The sequence below is a fragment of the Nerophis lumbriciformis genome, linkage group LG39 (assembly GCF_033978685.3).
Source record: "Nerophis lumbriciformis linkage group LG39, RoL_Nlum_v2.1, whole genome shotgun sequence".
Classification (NCBI taxonomy): Eukaryota; Metazoa; Chordata; class Actinopteri; order Syngnathiformes; family Syngnathidae; genus Nerophis; species Nerophis lumbriciformis.
This window is the reverse complement of record NC_084586.2, coordinates 12,717,097-12,741,268: the sequence shown is the minus strand read 5'-3', so window position 1 is coordinate 12,741,268 and position 24,172 is coordinate 12,717,097. Positions and strand designations below refer to the sequence as shown.

Below are 24,172 nucleotides of genomic sequence, written 5' to 3'. Positions count from 1 at the left end.
AAAAGTAGTGGTTAGAGAGCAGAAAGAGAGAAAAGTAGTGGTTAGAGAGCAGAAAGAGAGAACAGTAGTGGTTAGAGAGCAGAAAGAGAGAACAGTAGTGGTTAGAGAGCAGAAAGAGAGAAAAGTAGTGGTTAGAGAGCAGAAAGAGAGAAAAGTAGTGGTTAGAGAGCAGAAAGAGAGAACATTAGTTGTTAGAGAGCAGAAAGAGAGAAAAGTAGTGGTTAGAGAGCAGAAAGCAAAAGAGAAAAGTAGTGGTTGGAGAGCAGAAAGAGAGAACAGTAGTGGTTAGAGAGCAGAAAGAGAGAACAGTAGTGGTTAGAGAGCAGAAAGAGAGAAAAGTAGTGGTTAGAGAGCAGAAAGAGAGAAAAGTAGTGGTTAGAGAGCAGAAAGAGAGAACATTAGTTGTTAGAGAGCAGAAAGAGAGAAAAGTAGTGGTTAGAGAGCAGAAAGCAAAAGAGAGAAAAGTAGTGGTTGGAGAGCAGAAAGAGAGAACAGTAGTGGTTAGAGAGCAGAAAGAGAGAACAGTAGTGGTTAGAGAGCAGAAAGAGAGAACAGTAGTGGTTAGAGAGCAGAAAGAGAGAACAGTAGTGGTTAGAGAGCAGAAAGAGAGAAAAGTAGTGGTTAGAGAGCAGAAAGAGAGAAAAGTAGTGGTTAGAGAGCAGAAAGCAAAAGAGAGAAAAGTAGTGGTTGGAGAGCAGAAAGAGAGAAAAATAGTGGTTGGAGAGCAGAAAGCAAAAGAGAGAAAAGTAGTGGTTAGAGAGCAGAAAGCAAAAGAGAAAAAAGTAGTGGTTAGAGAGCAGAAAGAGAGAAAAGTAGTGGTTAGAGAGCAGAAAGCAAAAGAGAGAAAAGTAGTGGTTAGAGAGCAGAAAGAGAGAAAAGTAGTGGTTAGAGAGCAGAAAGCAAAAAGAGATAAAAGTAGTGGTTAGAGAGCAGAAAGAGAGAAAAGTAGTGGTTAGAGAGTAGAAAGCAAAAGAGAAAAAAGTAGTGGTTAGAGAGCAGAAAGAGAGAAAAGTAGTGGTAAGAGAGCAGAAAGCAAAAGAGAGAAAAGTAGTGGTTAGAGAGCAGAAAGCAAAAGAGAAAAAAGTAGTGGTTAGAGAGCAGAAAGCAAAAGAGAAAAAAGTAGTGGTTAGAGAGCAGAAAGAGAGAAAAGTAGTGGTAAGAGAGCAGAAAGCAAAAGAGAGAAAAGTAGTGGTTAGAGAGCAGAAAGCAAAAGAGAGAAAAGTAGTGGTGGGAGAGCAGAAAGTAGTGGTGAATAGAAGTAGAGACCATTTACCACGTAGATGAATAGAAGTAGAGAACATTTACCACGTAGATGAATAGAAGTAGAGAACATTTACCACGTAGATGAACAGAAGTAGAGAACATTTACCACGTAGATGAACAGAAGTAGAGAACATTTACCACGTAGATGAACAGAAGTAGAGAACATTTACCACGTAGATGAACAGAAGTAGAGAACATTTACCACGTAGATGAACAGAAGTAGAGAACATTTACCACGTAGATGAATAGAAGTAGAGAACATTTACCACGTAGATGAATAGAAGTAGAGAACATTTACCACGTAGATGAATAGAAGTAGAGAACATTTACCACGTAGATGAATAGAAGTAGAGAACATTTACCACGTAGATGAATAGAAGTAGAGAACATTTACCACGTAGATGAATAGAAGTAGAGAACATTTACCACGTAGATGAATAGAAGTAGAGAACATTTACCACGTAGATGAATAGAAGTAGAGAACATTTACCACGTAGATGAATAGAAGTAGAGAACATTTACCACGTAGATGAATAGAAGTAGAGAACATTTACCACGTAGATGAATAGAAGTGGAGAACATTTACCACGTAGATGAATAGAAGTGGAGAACATTTACCACGTAGATGAATAGAAGTAGAGAACATTTACCACGTAGATGAATAGAAGTAGAGAACATTTACCACGTAGATGAATAGAAGTAGAGAACATTTACCACGTAGATGAATAGAAGTAGAGAACATTTACCACGTAGATGAATAGAAGTAGAGAACATTTACCACGTAGATGAATAGAAGTAGAGAACATTTACCACGTAGATGAATAGAAGTGGAGAACATTTACCACGTAGATGAATAGAAGTGGAGAACATTTACCACGTAGATGAATAGAAGTAGAGAACATTTACCACGTAGATGAATAGAAGTAGAGAACATTTACCACGTAGATGAATAGAAGTAGAGAACATTTACCACGTAGATGAATAGAAGTAGAGAACATTTACCACGTAGATGAATAGAAGTGGAGAACATTTACCACGTAGATGAATAGAAGTGGAGAACATTTACCACGTAGATGAATAGAAGTAGAGAACATTTACCACGTAGATGAACAGAAGTAGAGAACATTTACCACGTAGATGAACAGAAGTAGAGAACATTTACCACGTAGATGAATAGAAGTAGAGAACATTTACCACGTAGAATAATAGAAGTAGAGAACATTTACCACGTAGATGAATAGAAGTAGAGAACATTTACCACGTAGATGAATAGAAGTAGAGAACATTTACCACGTAGATGAATAGAAGTAGAGAACATTTACCACGTAGATGAATAGAAGTAGAGAACATTTACCACGTAGATGAATAGAAGTAGAGAACATTTACCACGTAGATGAATAGAAGTAGAGAACATTTACCACGTAGATGAATAGAAGTAGAGAACATTTACCACGTAGATGAATAGAAGTAGAGAACATTTACCACGTAGATGAATAGAAGTGGAGAACATTTACCACGTAGATGAATAGAAGTGGAGAACATTTACCACGTAGATGAATAGAAGTAGAGAACATTTACCACGTAGATGAATAGAAGTAGAGAACATTTACCACGTAGATGAATAGAAGTAGAGAACATTTACCACGTAGATGAATAGAAGTGGAGAACATTTACCACGTAGATGAATAGAAGTGGAGAACATTTACCACGTAGATGAATAGAAGTGGAGAACATTTACCACGTAGATGAATAGAAGTAGAGAACATTTACCACGTAGATGAATAGAAGTAGAGAACATTTACCACGTAGATGAATAGAAGTAGAGAACATTTACCACGTAGATGAATAGAAGTAGAGAACATTTACCACGTAGATGAATAGAAGTAGAGAACATTTACCACGTAGATGAATAGAAGTAGAGAACATTTACCACGTAGATGAATAGAAGTAGAGAACATTTACCACGTAGATGAATAGAAGTAGAGAACATTTACCACGTAGATGAATAGAAGTAGAGAACATTTACCACGTAGATGAATAGAAGTAGAGAACATTTACCACGTAGATGAATAGAAGTAGAGAACATTTACCACGTAGATGAATAGAAGTAGAGAACATTTACCACGTAGATGAATAGAAGTAGAGAACATTTACCACGTAGATGAATAGAAGTAGAGAACATTTACCACGTAGATGAATAGAAGTAGAGAACATTTACCACGTAGATGAATAGAAGTAGAGAACATTTACCACGTAGATGAATAGAAGTAGAGAACATTTACCACGTAGATGAATAGAAGTGGAGAACATTTACCACGTAGATGAATAGAAGTGGAGAACATTTACCACGTAGATGAATAGAAGTAGAGAACATTTACCACGTAGATGCCGCCATGCTGGCCGTCGTGGATCTTGTTGTGCCGCACGATGGGGCAGCTGTTGGTTCGGATCTGTATTCCCGCCAGGGCGTTCCCGTAGATGTCGTTGCTCTCTATTAAACCCCGCCCATCTCCAAATATGTACACGCCCCCTTGGTTGCCGTTGAAGATGGCGTTTCCCCTGCAGGCGACACAAAGGTCAGTGTGGTCATCAGTGACGAGGGATGATGTTTGATAACAAATTATCGAGCTCGGGCCCATTATCGAATCCTCTTATCGAACCGATTCCTTATCGATTCTCTTATCGAATCCAGATAGGTTGTTGTATATGGAAAATAACAATATTTGGTTTAACAAAAGCTCACTTTTATTTTATAAGAAAAAATAAATAAATAAATAAATATTGACTGTTATCCCCCTAAAAAAGTAAATAAATATTGACTGTTGTTACCCAAAGTATATTAAGTTGGATTTTTCAGAAAACAAATATATACAGTAACACAAAAACAAACTGTCTCTGTGATCACTATAGGTGCATAAATAATAATATAGTGTTAAATAAAATCAGTCCTTTGGGCACAAAACTGAAAATAATACAGCTCTCCAAAAAGTGCACTTCTGCTGCTATTGGAACATACTAACTACACACACTATGACACTAAGAACACCACAGTCATCAATCAACAATTCTTCTTTCCTTACATGAGAGCGAAGCCTGGCAATAATTACATATTGCCTGTTCTGCCCTCACTATACGTGTTGAGGTTATACAGCTTGGCAGACAGCTAACAAACAATCCAAAGCAGATTAATCCATTTAGGCTCTTTATTTTTGTTGATCTTGCTTTGTCTCTTCCTATCTTTACTTTTGTCTTGCACTGGACTGTTTTTTTTTTTTTTCAACTGAAATACACACAATGATAAATGTATAAGCTATGAGATTCAATTAACATACTGAAATGTAATACAATATGTAAATATTAGCTTCACACAAATATACAGTACTATCATCAAACAAATACTTCTGAGCGTTGAAACTATTTCGATGGTGGAAATATACGACTGGCAGCCATTTTAAGTCCTCAAAACATCCATTGAAACAGTGCACAAAAATCGTTTTTCAATAAATGTAACCACTTTCCACCTTAATATTGAGTTACATAAACAAGTTAAACCAGGGGTGCTCACACTTTTTCTGCAGGCGAGCTACTTTTCAATTGATCAAGTCGTGGGGATCTACCTCATTCATATATATAATTTATATTTACTTATTTATGAAATATATGTTTTTGTTAATAAGTTAAAGGTGTTTAATGATAATACAAGCATGTTTAACAAATATAGTTAATATTGTTAATAAATTAAAGGTGTTTAATGATAATGCAATCATGTTTAACACATAGTTAATATTGTTAATACATTAAAGGTGTTTAATGATAATACAAGAATGTTTAATACATATAGTTAATATTGTTAATAAATTAAAGGTGTTTAATGATAATACAAGTATGTTTAATACATATAGTTAATATTGTTAACAAGTTAAAGGTGTTTAAAGATAATACAAGCATGTTTAATACATATAGTTAATATTATTAATAAGTTAAAGGTGTTTAAAGATAATACAAGCATTTTTAACACATATAGTTAACATTGTTAACAAATTAAAGGTGTTTAAAGATAATACAAGCATGTTTAACACATATAGTTAATATTGTTAACAAGTTAAAGGTGTTTAATGATAATACAAGCATGTTTAACACGTACAGTTAATATTGTTAATAAGTTAAAGGTGTTTAAAGATAATGCAAGCATGTTTAACACATATAGTTAATATTGTTAACAAGTTAAGGTGTTTAAAGATAATACAGGCATGTTTAACACATATAGATTCCTTTCTTTCATGAAGACAAGAATATAAGTTGGTGTATTACCTGATTCTGATGACTTGCATTGATTGGAATCAGACAGTGGTGCTAAAAACGTCCGTATTTTCAAATGGAGGAGAAACAAGTCCTCCTTTCTGTCCAATACCACATGAAAGTGGTTGGTTTTTGGCATCTTGTTTGTTCAGCTTCCGTACTCCTTTGTATACACTTTACAAGAAATACATTGTTGGCAAACTCCGTAGCTTGCTAGCTTGTGCACGCTAGCTTTCTGAGACTCTTATTTTGTTAGCGCAACTGTGCAGTCGGTCTTTGGAGTTTTGACAACAGGTACAGGGCCAGAGTCTGTTGAAATAAAGTGTTTCTCGCCTTCCAGTCGGTAATTTTAATGAGCTGGCAGCAGCCAGCGTCATCTCAGAAGACCCTCGGGTGCCGTGAATGTCAATCAAGTGACGAAAGTGACGTCATAGTGAAGATTTATGATCGCTCATTTTTAGGACTATTTTTTTAATGCCTGGCTGGTGATCGACTGACACACCCTCCATGATCGACCGGTAGCTCGCGATCGACGTAATGAGCACCCCTGAGTTAAACAGTTTACTTACAGACTTATCTTTTCCAAAGCTTGTAAGAGCTAACACAACTTGTCTACTTCTCAATTGTCTCAACCCGGAAGTGCCCGAACTAATGACGCGTAGTATTTTCATATCGCCACAAGGTGTCAGTAAGAGTCTACAATCAAATGGGCATAACATTGCAGGTTCCACAGGGCATTTCCTGTACGTGGGAAGGAATTCGTTCCCAGGGATTCGAATAAAGAACCAACTCTTTTTCTTTACTATAGTGGCCTCGATAACGGGAACCGGTTCTCAAAAAGGGATTCGAGTTCATGGAATCGGTTCTTTTCTTATCGAACAACCGGGAGAACCGATTTCGAACATCATCCCTATCAGTGACTCCTCCTCCCTGCCAGTGTGCTCACCGTATCGTGGGGTCGCTGTTGGACGTGATCCACACGCCGGCAAAGTTGTTGGCGTAGATTTTGTTCTCTATAAACTGGCCCCGCCCCTTCTCGTGCACATAGATGCCGCCCGTTTGGCCGTGGTGGATCTCGCAGCGCACCACCGTGGGGTTGGCGTAGGCCTTCACCTCGAAGCCAGCGATGCGGTTTCTGTGGATGTTGCAGTTCTCAAAGTAGCCCTGAAACACAGACCAAGCACCATCAGCGCCATCGCAGGAAAAATGTTTCACCTTCTCATTACAATTGTGTGAAATGTACAAAATCTATTTGGACGACGATACAGTTTTGATATTATTGTTTGATTGTCATGATGCATGTTGATGACATCTTCTACCTGTGTCTCTCAATTGTGACAGTGACAAGCAAATAAAGGCATCTTCAATGCACTGGAACATGCTCGCTAGCGGCTAACGTCCCTTTACAGTGCAAAGTCACTGATCCTCGCCTCTATCGCGGCAAATAAACTACTTTTCTTTACAAGTATCATTATCACTGGAGGACGATGAACAGCTAAACATGCTACATTACACACCATAGGAGGGTATGCTAACTGCAGCTCTTGAATGTAAGCAAAGATAGTTGGATCGATACCGATAACGACAGTACCAAGTAAATAGTGCGAATATGTCCGATACTACGATGGTTAGTAGATTGAGATCTTTTACTATTAAAAAAACGTACGTTGTTTTTTTTATTGTTTACAAACTCGGGAATTAATTCTCTGGACACAGGAGCCTTTAAAGTAAACAACTAAGGATCAAAAGCAGCCAAAAGTAGGAAATATTTTGAATATGTAATTGATATTGTTACACCGCCATCCCGTTTTCAGATTGATTGATTGAAACTTATATTAGTAGATTGCCCAGTACAGTACATATTCCGTACAATTGACCACTAAATGGTAACACCCCAATAAGTTTTTCAACTTGTTTTGTCGGGGTCCACGTTAATCAATTCATGGATGACATGAATGGAATCATTCGATGATCGTTAAAATCTGTATCAGCATTGCTATGGTACATGCTGCCCTTGTACCTACTTAATATTGGATCCATATTTAGATTTGCAGTATCACCCAAAACTAATGTAAAGTATAAAACATAAGAACAGCAGTGTAGCCAGAAGCATTTTACAACAGAAAGTAACCAGACATTAACAAGACAGTAAATTATGGACTATAAGACGCTACTTTTTTCTTACGCTTTGAATCCTGCGGCTTATAAAACGGTGCGGATAATTAATGGATTTTCTTTGCTAGCGGCCATAATGTTTTGTTTTCAACAAATAGACACTAAAAAAGTGTGTTGTAGTTTGTGCTATGGCGCCATCTTTTGAACGAGTTTGCTCACTGCGGGTGAACGTCTACAGTATCTCCTTCTGTTTAGTGCTTTAAACCGGAAGTATAAGTGCCGTTCCGTCTTCTAGTCGTCCATAGCGTTTCTACTACCGTATTTTTCGGACTATAAGTCGCAGTTTTTTTCATAGTTTGGGTGCGACTTATCTGTGAAATTATTAACACATTACCGTAAAATATCAAATAATATTATTTAGCTCATTCACGTAAGGATTTCATGGGATTTAGCGATTAGGAGTGACAGATTGTTTGGTAAACGTATAGCATGTTCTATATGTTATAGTTATTTGAATGACTCTTACCATAATATGTTACGTTAACATACCAGTTGGTTATTTATGCCTCATATAACGTACACTTATTCAGCCTGTTGTTCACTATTCTTTATTTATTTTAAATTGCCTTTCAAATGTCTATTCTTGGTGTTGGATTTTATCAAATAAATTTCCCCCAAAAATGCGACTTATACTCCAGTGCGACTTATATGTTTTTTCCCTTCTTTATTATGCTTTTTCGGCCGGTGCGACTTATACTCCGGAGCGACTTATACTCCGAAAAATACGGTAGTTTATTAATAGTTTTGACCAAATAATACAACTGAAAATGACAATATATTATGACGTATTGTAAATTGGCAGCCTTTGTAACCTGTTTTGAAATGGTTCTATTATCATTTTTAGACCATATAATATATTGTCATATGTATCATCATGGCAGAAGGCTGCAATATATATCGTCATATATCTTTTAGGCCGCATGGCCCGTCCCTAGTGAGCGTGCGTGTTGAAGTGTTACCATGCCGTGATCAAACGTGAACACCCCCACGTCTCTCCCGTAGTGGATGTGGTTACGCCTGATGATGGGGTTCCCGTGGTTCTTCACCCAAATCCCCGCCAGCGCGTTGTTGCTGATTTCGTTGTCTTCGTAAATGCCCTGAAAAAACAAAAACCTCTACGTGAGCGTTCGCCGGCACTTTGTCGCCTAGCGGGGGAAGGCAACCAGCGCTGACCTGCGCGTGGTCCGTGATGTAAAGGCCGACGTTCTCACAGTCGCTGATGTTGCAGTGCTTGATGGTGGGGCACGCTCCCTGGCCGCTCACGCACACGGCCGAACCCACTAAAACACACAGTCAGATGAAGCAAGCTTTACACAAACACACAAGTGGACTCGAACCAAAGTCAAACACTGTTATTAAATGACATACATACTTTGTTTCCTACGGTGATTGTTACTTAACTAACGTTATATACTGCGGTTGAAGCTTTAACATGCTGTTAAGTTCTAGCCCGTTACTGAACTGTTACAACAAACTTTAGTACCGTTAATTAACTGTTGCCATGAGGTGTGTACCATTATGAAGTTGTAACATATTGTTGCAGTAAGACTGTGTATTGTCATGAGACTGTAACACACTGCCATGATTTTGTAACATACTGTTAGGAGACTGTTGCCTATTGTCACAAGACTGGAATGTGTTAAATTGTCAAACATACAAGACTGTTATGCACTTAAATGAAACTAACATACGTCAGTAAGATGCTTACGTATTGTACTGTGATTGCATCATACTCTTATTGAACTGTAACATATCAGTAAGACTGTAACATACTTTCATGAAGCGGTTAACTACGGTCCCGAGAGTGAAACCTACGGTCATTGAACCATTACATTCTGCTGCAACATATTGTTATTGAACTGCAACATGTTGCAATAAGACTGTTCCGTATTGCCATAATATTGTAACATACCGTCTTCAGATGGTTACCTTCTGTTACGAGACTATAGCATTCTTATTGAATGGTCACATGCGTCACAAAGGCCTTGTTCACAATGCAGGTCAATTCCAATTTTGTTGTCCACATGCGACCTGTATCGGATTTTTTCATCCAGGCTTCTTTCGTATGTAGATTTAAATCAGATAAATACGCGATGAGTCCTCAATGTGAACGCTACTACGCTCTGGTCTCATTCATCCCACCAGAATGTCATCAAAAAGCAATTAGCATAATAATTATTTGCCAAAATAGAGGTATACAAAATAAATAGTTGACAGAGCGGGGAACAGGTGAAAATAATGTTCTAGGAACTCACGTGAAAGTTCCATCCTTTCTCCTGTCTCTGACTGCTCGCCCAGACATGCTCTTCAAGCAAACATCGAAGCAAAATATCCCACAAAACTGCCAGAACCAAATTACTCTTCCTCTTAATCTTCTACACGCAACAATTCGGTTCAGAAAATGTTGAGTTTGATTGCCCAAAATCCTTGAAACTGCCACAAATGTGCCAGTACAGAGACCGACTGGAGTCTACTTCCGTAAACATTGCAGTGCATGACATCACGTCCGCATGAGGCTCATTTTGCATTCACATTAGAATAGATTTTTTGTAACGTGTATGGCCACAAAAAAAGATCAGATTTGACAAAAATATCCGAATTGTACATCAGACCCTGCAGTGTGAACGTACCTATGACTGTTAGGTATTGTCATGCAATTGTAACATACTCTTATTTAACAGTTACATACATCAGTAAGACTGTTAGGAATTGCCATGATATTGTTACATATTGAACTGTAACATGTTGCAGTTCTTTATTGTCAGGATGTATTGCCATTAGATTATAAAATATTTCCGTTGGACTGTGACCTACAATTATTATTATTGAACGGTTACTTGCCTTTACAAAAACTGTTGCGTATTGTCATGTGCTTGTGACATACTTTCAGGAAGCTCTTACCTAGTGTGACCATTACAAATTTGACAATTTTGTTGTCGTTTTACTGTTGACCACCACCTCACAGATCACCTACTGTCATTAGAGTTTAACATACTGTCATTGAACCGTAACAAACTACTGTCATAAGAACGTAACATACTGTCATTGAACCGTTACATACGTCAGTAAAACTGTTACCTACGGTCATTAGAGTTTACCATACTGTCATTGAACCGTTACATACATCATTAAGAATGTTACTTACTGTCATTAGAGTTTAACATACTGTCATTGAACCGTTACATACATCATTAAGAATGTTACCTACTGTCATTAGAGTTTAACATATTGTCAATAAACCGGTACAAACTACTGTCATAAGAATGTAACATATTTTCATTGAACAGTTACATCAGTAAAACTGTTACGTACTGTCATTAGAGTTTAACATACCGTACTGTCATTGAACCGTGACAAACTACCGTCATTAGAATGTAACATACTGTCATTGAACCGTTACCTACGTCAGTAAGACTGTTACCTACTGTCATTAGAGTTTAACATACTGTCATTGAACCATTACAAACTACTGCCATGAGAATGTAACATACTGTCATTGAACTGCTAGTATGTCAGTAAGACTGTTACCTACTGTCATTAGAGTTGAACATATGGTCATTGAACCTTTACATGTCAGCAAGACTTATCTACTGTCATGAGAGTGAAACAAGCTGTGATTGAACTGTCATTGAACCGTTACATATGTCAGCAAGACTTATCTACTGTCATGCGAGTGTAACAAACTGTGAATGAACTGTTACATACATCAGTAAAACTGTCACCTGCTGTCATTAGTTTAACATACTGTCATTGAACTGCTACAAACTACTATCATAAGAATGTAGCATACTGTCATTGAACCGTTACGTACATCAGTAAGACTGTTACCTACTGTCATTAAAGTTTAACATACTATCATTGAACCGTTACAAACTACTGTCATAAAAATGTAACATACGGTCATTGAACCGTTACAAACTACTGCCATAAGAATGTAACATACTGTCATTGAACCGTTAGTATGTCTGTAAGACTGTTACCTGCTGTGATTAGAGTTTAACATATTGTCAATGAACCGGTACAAACTACTGTCATAAGAATGTAACATATTTTCATTGAACAGTTACATCAGTAAAACTGTTACCTACTGTCATTAGAGTTTGACATACTGTCATTGAACCGTGACAAACTACCGTCATTAGAATGTAACATACTGTCATTGAACCGTTACCTACGTCAGTAAGACTGTTACCTACTGTCATTAGAGTTTAACATACTGTCATTGAACCATTACAAACTACTGCCATAAGAATGTAACATACTCTCATTGAACAGTTAGTATGTCAGTAAGACTGTTACCTACTGTCATTAGAGTTGAACATATGGTCATTGAACCTCTCCATATCAGCAAGACTTATCTACTGTCATGAGAGTGTAACAAACTGTGATTGAACGGTCATTGAACCGTTACACATGTCAGCAAGACTTATGTACTGTCATGCGAGTGTAACAAACTGTGAATGAACTGTTACATACATCAGTAAAACTGTCACCTGCTGTCATTAGTTTAACATACTGTCATTGAACTGTTACAAACTACTGTCATAAGAATGTACCATACTGTCATTGAACCGTTATGTACATCAGTAAGACTGTTACCTACTGTCATTAGAGTTTAACATACTATCATTGAACCGTTACAAACTACTGTCATAAAAATGTAACATACGGTCATTGAACCGTTACAAACTACTGCCATAATAATGTAACATACTGTCATTGAACCGTTAGTATGTCTGTAAGACTGCTACCTACTGTGATTAGAGTTTAACATATTGTCATTAAACCGGTACAAACTACTGTCATAAGAATGTAACATATTTTCATTGAACAGTTACATCAGTAAAACTGTTACCTACTGTCATTAGAGTTTAACATACTGTCATTGAACCGTGACAAACTACCGTCATTAGAATGTAACATACTGTCATTGAACCGTTACCTACGTCAGTAAGACTGCTACCTACTGTCATTAGAGTTTAACATACTGTCATTGAACCGTTACAAACTACTGCCATAAGAATGTAACATACTGTCATTGAACCGTTAGTATGTCAGTAAGACTGTTACCTACTGTCATTAGAGTTGAACAAATGGTCATTGAACCTTTACATGTCAGCAAGACTTATCTACTGTCATGAGAGTGTAACAAACTGTGATTGAACTGTCATTGAACCGTTACATATGTCAGCAAGACTTATCTACTGTCATGCGAGTGTAACAAACTGTGAATGAACTGTTACATACATCAGTAAAACTGTCACCTGCTGTCATTAGTTTAACATACTGTCATTGAACTGTTACAAACTACTGTCATAAGAATGTACCATACTGTCATTGAACCGTTACGTACATCAGTAAGACTGTTACCTACTGTCATTAGAGTTTAACATACCGGTACTATCATTGAACCGTTACAAACTACTGTCATAAAAATGTAACATACAGTCATTGAACCGTTACAAACTACTGCCATAATAATGTAACATACTGTCATTGAACCGTTAGTATGTCTGTAAGACTGTTACCTGCTGTGATTAGAGTTTAACATATTATCAATAAACCGGTACAAACTACTGTCATAAGAATGTAACATATTTTCATTGAACAGTTACATCAGTAAAACTGTTACCTACTGTCATTAGAGTTTTCATTGAACCGTGACAAACTACCGTCATTAGAATGTAACATACTGTCATTGAACCGTTACCTACGTCAGTAAGACTGTTACCTACTGTCATTAGAGTTTAACATACTGTCATTGAACCGTTACATATGTCAGTAACACTTATCTATTGTCATGCCAGTGTAAGAAACTGAGATTGAACTGTTACATACATCAGTAAGACTGTCACCTGCTGTCATTAGAGTTTAACATACTGTCGTTGAACCGGTACAAACCACTGTCATAAGAATATAGCATACTGTCATTGAACCGTTACCTACGTCAGTAAGACTGTTACCTACTGTTATTAGAGTTTAACATACTATCATTGAACCGTTACAAACTACTGTCATAAAAATGTAACATACTGTCATTTAACCGTTACAAAATACTGCCATAAAAATGTAACATACTGTCATTGAACCGTTACAAACTACTGCCATAAGAATGTAACATACTGTCATTGAACCGTTACAAACTACTGCCATAAGAATGTAACATACTGTCATTGAACCGTTACAAACTACTGTCATTAGAGTTTAACATATTGTCATTGAACCGTTACATATGTCAGCAAGACTTATCTACTGTCATGGGAGTGTAACAAACTGTGGTTGGACTGTTACGTCAGTAAAACTGTCACCTGCTGTCATTAGAGTTTAACATGCTGTCATTGACCCGGTACAAACCACTGTCATAAGAATGTAACATACTGTCATTGAGCCATTACATACGTCAGTAAGATACATACAGTCATGAGAGTGTAACAGTCATCACCTACTGTCATAAGTGTAACATATAGTCATTAAACCTTAACTTATGTCAGTAACACTGTTGCCTACAGTCAGAATATTGCAACAGGCTGACATTGAACGGTTAAATAAGTCAGATAGACTGCTACGTGTCATCATGAGTGTGATATACAATTCTGTTATTCATAACTGTTACATAGTGCAGAGCCAGCATGCACACACAATACGGAGCGTGGTCGCCAGCGGGGGCGTTACCTGTGCACGTGGAGCGTATGATGCAGTGGTCGATGTTGGGGCTGCAGTTGACGGTGATCTCCAGACAGTGGTGGGCATTGTGGTGCTGTGCTGACTTGTCGTCGGGGTTGAACTGAGCAGAGAAGAGCAGCTGCATGGATCACGACTGGATAACGCCATTATGGTTTGAACTGCGGTATATTGACATAAACGTCAGGATTCTGCGCTGTCACAGTATTATACTTACCTTGATGGTCATGTACCCCACGTAAGCGTCCTCTGAACCCTCCATGAAGACAAACGTCGAATCCCTCGTGTTCTCTATCACCACTTTGTCCGCCACTTTACCAGGGGCTGAGGACACACGACGACTCATTCAAAAAACTCCATTGTGCACAAAGGTGGTCCCGCGCAGATGGCGAAACGGTGCCCACCTGCACCAATCATGGTGATGGGAGACTCGATGTAGATCCACTCGTCTGTGTAGATGCCCGAGTGGACAAAGATTAGACCTTCAAAGTGGGCCTCTTGGACGCCTCCTAGTGCGTCTTCGATGGTGTCATAATACTGCAGAAGCAGCGGCATAAGGAGGCATTAGCATTTGTTTTAACCAAAAAACCGGTACAAAGACCAGCTGGGACTTACCAGCATGTTCTCTCTGCCCTTGTACCTGCCTGGGTTACTGTAGAAATGCTCTGCAAAGCCTGGCTTCACGTGTGCACCTTTGTACTGCAACACAACCCTTCTGTCACTTCAGTGCGCATACAAATAGTATACAGAGAACTTATAGCATCTTATAACAGCGCACAGTACCGTGGAACCTCCGTTTACGAACCCATGTATTTGCAAACTTTTCGATCGAGCCAAATATGCATCCGTGTGCGAACCATGTCTCTGCGTGCGAACGCTTCATTCATTCATTGTGTCCTGTCTGCAGGCAAAAAGCAGGGCGCAGCATTTTTGAAAAGGCAGAACCTACACGTCACTTGCTGCGCAGGACCCTACTCCTCACTTCTCAGCGTTTTAGCGTGCGTGCCTTTTGCTAACTCAATACGAGTCAAGACAACAGACCAGCGTGAAAAGAAGGAGGGAATCGCTGTGGGAAAAAAAAGGACTATTTGCAAGGAGTACAATAATGGCGCTCACAAGAATGGAAGAATCGCGTCGCACCACAGCACATTTTAATTATGTCGAGACCAGACTTTTTTGTAAAAATATGCCAAAGCAGACGTTTTCCACATCGGCGTCGAAGAGATACGTGTCTTTCGGCGGCGCCGCTTTCACTTTCAAAGCACACACACACACACACACACACACACACACACACACACACACACACACACACACACACACACACACACACACACACACACACACACACACACACACACACACACACACACACACACACACACACACACACACAAAGTCCCTGATCCCTCCCTTCTGCTCCTTACTCGTCAGCTCTTCATTTGCGGTAATATAAGTGGATTTTACTTTTTTAAATGTTTAATATTATAGCAATATGGTTGTTAAAACTAAGGGTTTTTGTGATTACTGATCGCTTGTGAGGGCACCAAAGGGACTTCTGTGTGGGTGCGATTATCATAATTTAATGACCGAAGCAAAAAAAAAACGTTGACACTTTTATACAGAAATAAATACACCTACAACTTATTAAATGAAAATATAGGAAAAAATACCAGCAGCAGTAAAGTTTAGATCCAGTAAGAAAAGAAGGAAGTGAATGAATGTTTATAACTGGATAAATTTACATATGCACAAAAATTTGTTTTCTTTTGTATTATTTTTTTTTGGAATTAAGTAACGTTTGACAACCTTTTTCCAAAACACAATATAGAATGTGAGTTGTAACAGGATAATGCATACATTTCTAATTTGTTTTCAAAACGGTTACAAAAAAGTGGGACCCAAATATTTACTGTGGGACCCCATTTTTATGAACTGGTGGGGTCTCTGGGGAAATTCCTAGCGCCAACACAGTATTTTGTTCAAAACTTCACTAAAATATGGACTTTTGTCGAGGCTGCAACCCATTAGTCATATTTACATTGTTTCTTTTGGAGAGATTTGCTTCACTATACGAACTTTTGACTTACGAACCCTGTTCAAGACTCCAATTACGTTTGTAAATGGAAGTTCCACTGTAGTCGCGGAAACCCCATTGTGATGCAACTTGTTTGTGTGCAACACTTCAGCTTTCAAAACTGGAAGAAGTGATAACACAACACCAAGTAGGAGCACCTACCATCTTTTTTCTTTACAAAAAATGAGAAAAAAGTGACCCACGACTACTCCTGTCATGACAATGGATCACGACAATGACACTAAGAACTCACCAGTTGTTGAAAGCTCTCCTTCCAGGGGTTGGGGTGTTCGTGCTCTTCCGGGCTGACCTGGTAGAAGCGGCCAGGCTCCGGGTGCATCATGGGGCGCGTGTATTCATACACCTCCATGTATAGGCGCTTCCTGAAACCCCCACCAAAAAATAGTGTCAGTTCTCTTAAAAAGAAATGCCTAAAAGACACGCTAACGGGAGCCACTGACCATAGTATTGGGTCGTTGGCGAGCTGGCTGAACCTCTTGCAGACGCACGCCGCCCGGCATAGGTCCTGCTCCAGTAGGTAGGAGAAGATCTTTAAGACAACTTCATCCGGAAGCTTCTGCTGCAGGTATTGCTCTGCTGGGGCTGCTTCGGGGACGACAAACACACGTTAAACGACATGCTACATTCAAAATAAAAGATGCAATCTTAACAAAAAAACCACAAACCTGGCAAGTCGTGGCTCTTACCGGACACGCGCGCCCGCTTGGCTCGGTGGCCGAAGGCTTCCGCCGAGGACGTGGACGCTCCCTGCGAACAAGGACTGAGCTCAAGCGAGCGAGGAAAAAAGAGTGATTCCAAAAGGCTCTAACCTCCATCGGGTTCTTGCTGGGGCAGGCGGCGGCGGAGGAGGCGGTGGCGGCGGTAGCAGCAGCAGCGGCGGCGGCGGCCGCTGCAGCGGCAGCAGCAGCAGCGCTCCTCTTGGGGAGCAGGGTCTTGCGTCTGAGCTGGTAGGGACTGTTCTGAGCTCCAGGACCGGACTCCTCGATGGCCATCTCTGCTGCGGCTGCTGCAGGAGCCTCCTCATCTGCACACATGTCATCAATATATTTATAAGAGCACGTCTTCAGTTGGACAAAAAGGTCCAGCACAGCAGCGGCACCCAACCACCGGTCCGGGGTCCGGCGCCGGTCCTTGGCGCATTTGCTAGGGCCGCACCGAGACATTCAATAATTTATAACCGACCGCATTTTCTCTTACTTAACTTTCGCCAGTCCAACCAGACAAACCAATAAGCTCGTTCATAAATGTATTATTAAACTCCTGATAGGAAGTCGTCATTTGCTGAATGTATTACATCTTTGTTACATGGGACAATGCACATTAATAAACAGATCAAATGTAAAAGGTGCCAAATCGTAGCCAAAATCTAGGTTCCATCTGCAGGTTGATGACCTAAGATTAGGAGCAAAGTGACCATAGGAATTAATGTGCATAAGGGAGATGGAGAAGTGCTAAATTGTTGCATATAATAATTGTGCTGAAGGAAATAAATACGCATTTCCTTTGGCCTAGTACCGTAAGTTAATGTGCTGGTATTGTTGCACATCGTTCTACTACATAAGTAAATAGTGATAACCGATGTATTTTCACATGTAAAAAAGCTAACATTAGTGTATTTATTAGGGGTGTAACGGTACACAAAAATTTTGGTTCGGTACGTACCTCGGTTTAGAGGTCACGGTTCGGTTCATTTTCGAACAAAACAACAAAATATACATTTTTTGGTTATTTATTTACCAAATTTGTAAACAATGGCATAACAATACATATGCACACAGGGTCCATTGCCAGGGTTAATGTGGTCAACATATATAAAATAAAAACTAAATAAGATAAGGCTCAGAATGGTTTCTTAACAAAACCTTTCTACATATAAAGTGCGTTTTTTGATTGACTGATTGAAACTTTTATTAGTAGATTGCACAGTACAGTACATATTCTGTACAATTGACCACTAAATGGTAACACCCCAATAGGTTTTTCAACTTGTTTAAGTCGGGGTCCACGTAAATCAACATTAAACTGCCTCAAGTTGTTGCTCAGATTACCGGTAAATAAAATGACAAACCTTTTCTTCTACATATAAAAAGTGCAACATTAAACAGTTTCAAGTCAACTCAGCCTCAGATTAACTTTGTTTCCCCCCCCCCAGCCTGGCTAACTTGGCAGTAAGAGGATATATGGGCTCATTGTTCCTCCACCATAGAAGTGGGTCAAAATCTCGTTTTTAATGCAATATGGACTTAAATCTGCTGCTATAAAAAGATGTGTTATTGCTTTAGCCCTGCCTGACTCGCCGAGGAGAGGCTGCTTGAATGCGGTGGTGACGCTTCAAATGAGTTAGCATGTTTGACGTGTTGGCAGAAGCATGCCTGCTGCTGCTGAGCAATGTCGGCAAACCTCCGTCCTCCATTGTTGTATCGCACCGAAGTGTTCCCAAACGGGAGATCTTAACGAGGCAGGAGAGTCTTACAACTCGGGCTTTTACATGTTGTTGTAGCCCGGTCGTTGCTAGCATGCTGTGTGTTGTGCCTCGGTGTGCATTGTTCACACAACGTGCGGTACGCTACTTAATATGTCCGTGTGGAAACTCGTTCGGTACACCTCCGAACCGAAACGGTTCAATACAAATACACGTACCGTTACACCCCTAGTATTTATGTATAAAATATTGCACAAAATATGAACACATAACATTTAGAAATCTATTGGAACTAATGTCTAGTATTTCTAGCTTTCTTATACTGTATATCCATGCACTTGTCCTTAAATGTGATGTATCACCTATAACCCATCAGATACTAAAGCAAAAAAAAAAAGCCTACTACCGGTACTAGCAAAAAACAAAAGTCTACGGAGAGCTTTTTTTGCAAAGGGAAAAAGCCAGAGGCTCCCACTAATTGAATGTGATTGATTAATTGATTTAAACTTTTATTAGTAGATTGCACAGTTCAGTACATATTCCGTACAATTGACCACTGAATGGTAACACCCCAATAAGTTTTTCAACTTGTTTAAGTCGGGGTCCACGTTAATCAATTCATGGTACAAATATATACTATCATCATAATACAGCCATCACACAAGTTAATCATCAGAGTATATACCGGTACATTGAATTATTTACAATCCGGTGGGTGGGATGAGGAGGGTTTGGTTGATAACAACAGCACTTCAGTCATCAACAATTGCATCACCAGAGAAATGGGCATTGAAACAGTGTAGGTCTGACTTGGTAGGATATGTACAGCGAGCAGAGAACATAGTGAGCTCAAATAGCACAGTGGTTCTTAACCTTGTTGGAGGTGCCAAACCCCACCAGTTTCATATGCGCATTCACCGAAACCTTCTTTAGTGAAATATAAATAAATAAATATATATATATATATATATATATATATATTTTTTCAAATTCAAGAAAAAGTTGTATGTTTTTTTACTGTTGCACAAAATGAACCGTGCATGAACATCACCTTGTTCAAAGAACAAAACCAACACAGTGCATGAACTCACAACAAATTACACACCTTACACACATTACCATGAATTGATTAACGTGGACCCCGACTTAAACAAGTTGAAAAACTTATTCGGGTGTTACCATTTAGTGGTCAATTGTACGGAATATGTACTGTACTGTGTATTCTCTTCCTTTGCAATCTGCTAGTAAAAAAGTTTTAATCAATCAATCAAAAAACATGCAAATCAGATGGAAAATTAGAGGGAACATTGTTTGGGGGGTATCCATAATACGCTGATAGGGAGAAGTTTTTATTTACACGATAAGTCGGATGTCTCTTTACTTCCGCGGTGGAGGCTCCGCCGAACCCCTGAGGCCGACTCACCGAACCCCTTGGGTTCGATCGAACCCAGGTTAAGAACCACTGAGATAGCATAAGAACAAGTATATACATTTCATTATTTACATTTGGTTATTTACAATCCGGGGAGGTGGGATGTGGAGGGGGGAGGGAGTTAGTCAATGTTATGTTATGGTGACTTTTCTCATGTATTAATTTTTCATGCACTTATTTGCTATATCTATCTGTCCTTAATGTGGACAAGACCAAGGAGCTGGTCATCGACTTCAGGAAGAGAGTGACCCCGGTGGAGCCCATCAAGATCCAGGGCCGGGTGGTGGCAGTAGTGGAGCAGTACAAGTACCTGGGAGTCCATTTGAACAGACTGGACTGGAAGGACAACTGCAAAGTTGTTCACAAGAAGGGCATGAGCAGACTCTTTTTCCTGAGGAAGCTTAGGTTATTTAATGTGTGCAGCAAGCTGTTGGAGATATTTTATCAGTCTGTTGTGGCCAGTGTCCTGTACTTTGCAGTGGTTGGTTGGGGGGAGCAGCACCAGCAAAACGGACTCAAACCGGATTGATAAACTGATCCGGAAAGCCGGCCAAACTATCGGCACGCAGTTGGAGGCGTTTGTGTCAGTGATGGACAGGAGGACACCGGACAAACTGCTGGCCATCATGGACAATCCTGCCCACCCACTCCACCTGACAATTAAGGGACAGCGGAGCTCATACTCCAACAGGCTCCTCCAGCTTCCTTCCCGCACTGTGGGATTCAAGAACTCCTTCATTCCACACTCCATCCAGCTGTGTAATCACTCGCCATACAGCAATAGATGATATCTGCCTATTACAACCAAACATAACCCCCCCACACCCCGGATTGTAAATAATGTAAATAATTAAATGTGATTATCTTGTGTGATGACTGTATTATGATGATAGTATATATCTGATAGTATATATCTGTATCATGAATCAATTTAAGTGGACCCCGACTTAAACAAGTTGAAAAACTTATTCGGGTTGTCAATTGTACGGAATATGTACTTCACTGTGCAACCTACTAATACAAGTCTCAATCAATCAATCAAAAACCTGACACGTTAGCTACTTCTCTTTGTTTATAATGTCTATTTTCTGCTGGATCTACTCTCTATTTTATGCTGCTGCTGTCACATATACTGTAGAAATTTGCGTTCAAAGAACTCCGGCTTATTAGTGATTCCCAGAGCCCAAAAAAAGTCTGCGGGCTATAGAGTGTTTTCTATTCGGGCTCCAGTACTATGGAATGCCCTCCTGGTAACAATTAGAGATGCTACCTCAGTAGAAGCATTTAAGTCCCATCTTAAAACTCATTTGTATACTCTAGCCTTTAAATAGCCCCCCTGTTAGACCAGTTGATCTGCCGTTTCTTTTCTTTTCTCCTCTGATCCCCTTTTCCTTGAGGGGGGGGCACAGGTCCGGTGGCCATGGATGAAGTGCTGGCTGTCCAGAGTCGGGAACCGGGGTGGACCGCTCGCCTGTGCATCGGCTGGGAACATCTCTGCGCTGCTGACCCGTCTCCGCTCGGGATGGTGTCCTGCTGGCCCCACTATGGACTGGACTCTTACTATTATGTTGGATCCACTATGGACTGGACTCTCACAATATTATGTCAGACCCACTCGACATCCATTGCTTTCGGTCTCCCCTAGAGGGGGGGGGGGTTACCCACATATACGGTCCTCTCCAAGGTTTCTCATAGTCATTCACATCGATGTCCCACTGGGATGAGTTTTTCCTTGCCCTTATGTGGGCTTTGTACCGAGGATGTCGGTGTGGCTTGTGCAGCCCTTTGAGACACTTGTGATTTAGGGCTATATAAATAAAGATTGATGATTGATTGATATACTGTAATATTGTACATGGTCATTGGTATATATTGTATATATGTTATAGACATGATATAACATATCTGAAAATGGATGGATGGATGTATATATAATATTCTGTACACATGTATATATTCATATATATATATGTTAGATTTTTTTGTCGCTATTAGTCTATTTATACCTGCATTGTCCTTTCCATCCTTACACTTTCCATCATTGTAACTGAGCTACTGTGTTGAACAATTTCCCTTGTGGATCATTAAAGTTTGTCTAAGTCTAAGTCACACGTGGAAGGCCGGTCCGTGGAAATAATGCTTACATTAAACCGGTCCCTGGTGCAAAAAAGGTTGGGGACCCCTGCAGTACAGAACATGACCAATGCTAAAACGGGTATTACGACAAAATGATGGGGGGCCCCCTTTTTTCTGTCTTGATGCATTATCAGGCTAATGTGGGACAGACAAAGGTTAGTGCGGTCTTCCAACATTTATGGCGTCTGTACGGTCTTTTTTGGGAGGGGGTCCCACATGAGCAACGCAACCCGGGTGCTGTCACGTTAAAAGGGGCCGCGGACTAGACGGGAGGCTAATTGCTCAAAAAGCCAAGTGCGTAGCAGGCAAATCCGCGGTGTAAACAAATGGAGCTAGCAGGCAAGAGAACAAGGAAGGGGCGGTAAAACTGCAGCCTCACAAAATGGACACAGTCAAAGCAGCTAAGTGGAATATAATAGCTTCTCTTCTCTTTGCTGCCTTTTTGGTGCAGTGCGAGCCGAGCATTGTCGCCCTGCCTCCTCGCCAATGTTTTTGTTACACCCCAAAAATGGCAGTGCAGATTTACACCCTCCGACTCGTTAGTGACAGCTGGGAATGCGGTGGCCGGCGGAGAGCAGGAAAGGGGGGAAAAAAGAATGGTTCCTAAAGGCGAGCCGAGTGTGTACACAAGCCGAGATACGAGGACCGATGTCGGCGTTGGAACATACGCATTAAGCCGGAGACAACCCCCCCAACCTCCATTAGCTAGCTGGCTAGCCCCGATCAGTCAAGCCAAACAAAGCGCGGCCTGGCCTAGGCTACACTCAGACAAGCCTCGGGTTTTCCTACTCGGCACAGGCGGAGCTGGGTGGGTGCTAGCCACCCGCCCGTGCGAGAAGGAAGTTTGCGGTTAATCGACACGGCCTCGCCTTTGACCACCCTCGCTTACCTCTATCCCCGTTGTTCCGTTCGGGCTGCACCGGGCGCGGCCTCGACACTCGCCTGGGTCTCCGGTTGGTGGCTCTGACGGAGTTCATCTGGGGAGTTGGTCGGTGGAAAAAGAGGAGTTATCCCTCCAGCCAAGCCGCTGCTAAATTTAACCCTCGACCCGCCCGGGCAGCCTCTCTCCGGTTACGCCTAGACAATTGCGACAGAGAACCCGCTGGTATTTGGGGTGTAAATGGCCGCTTTTCTCCGCCGTGTTTCCAGCGTCCCCCCCCCGTATAGCCGCTCCGTGCCAGCTCCGTCTCCGTCGGTAGCAGGAGGAGCCATTAACTCACACGGGAAACAATCGCGAGAAAAAAAGAGCCGTGTCTTCTCAGCCAATCGCAGTCGGCCTCTTAGATACCTCACTGAGGACAGCCAATCAGAGGGCGCTTAACAAAGAGACTTCTTCGACCCCTTTCTGCTGGTGGCCTGTCGAGATGTGCCAGTCATGAACGAGTCGTTTTTTTAAATTTCGCCGAATGAAGCGTGATTTTTTTTTCCTCTGGACACCAGGGTTGTCCAAACTTTTTCCACCGAGGACTGCACATTGAAAAACAAAGCATGCGTTTTGATATTTTTCATTTTCAAAACCGATACAATATTTATTCTAACCATTACGGCTCCCCCTGGGGACCCAAAAGACTCTCAGTCATTAAAGGGTTAAAATAAATCCTGTATTTATTTGTTTTACTCTCAGCAATTCTATATATATATTTACAGATCTTCAGATCTGTCCTTT

General features: G+C 40.3%; 1 protein-coding gene across 3 annotated transcripts in view; it reads right to left on the bottom strand.

Annotated features, from left to right (window-relative positions):
- Nucleotides 1-23,756, bottom strand: part of fbxo11b (F-box protein 11b) — a 36,749-nt gene extending 12,993 nt beyond the window's left edge. Inside the window, exons 1-13 of one of the 3 annotated variants that reach the window (XM_061932006.2) lie at nt 23,396-23,756; nt 17,326-17,540; nt 17,182-17,263; nt 16,957-17,101; nt 16,749-16,878; nt 15,034-15,117; nt 14,823-14,955; nt 14,636-14,742; nt 14,410-14,521; nt 8,911-9,017; nt 8,697-8,834; nt 6,509-6,726; nt 3,642-3,822 (exon numbers count right to left, since the gene is read on the bottom strand). In XM_061932006.2, the coding sequence (XP_061787990.1) occupies nt 3,642-3,822; nt 6,509-6,726; nt 8,697-8,834; nt 8,911-9,017; nt 14,410-14,521; nt 14,636-14,742; nt 14,823-14,955; nt 15,034-15,117; nt 16,749-16,878; nt 16,957-17,101; nt 17,182-17,263; nt 17,326-17,540; nt 23,396-23,483 (1,740 nt within the window). In that variant the 5' untranslated portion in view covers nt 23,484-23,756. The remainder of the gene's footprint in view (nt 1-3,641; nt 3,823-6,508; nt 6,727-8,696; nt 8,835-8,910; nt 9,018-14,409; nt 14,522-14,635; nt 14,743-14,822; nt 14,956-15,033; nt 15,118-16,748; nt 16,879-16,956; nt 17,102-17,181; nt 17,264-17,325; nt 17,541-23,395) is intronic. The other 2 variants (XM_061932007.2, XM_061932008.2) reach the window with 2 other exon arrangements.
- Between the last annotated feature and the right edge of the window lie 416 nt (nt 23,757-24,172).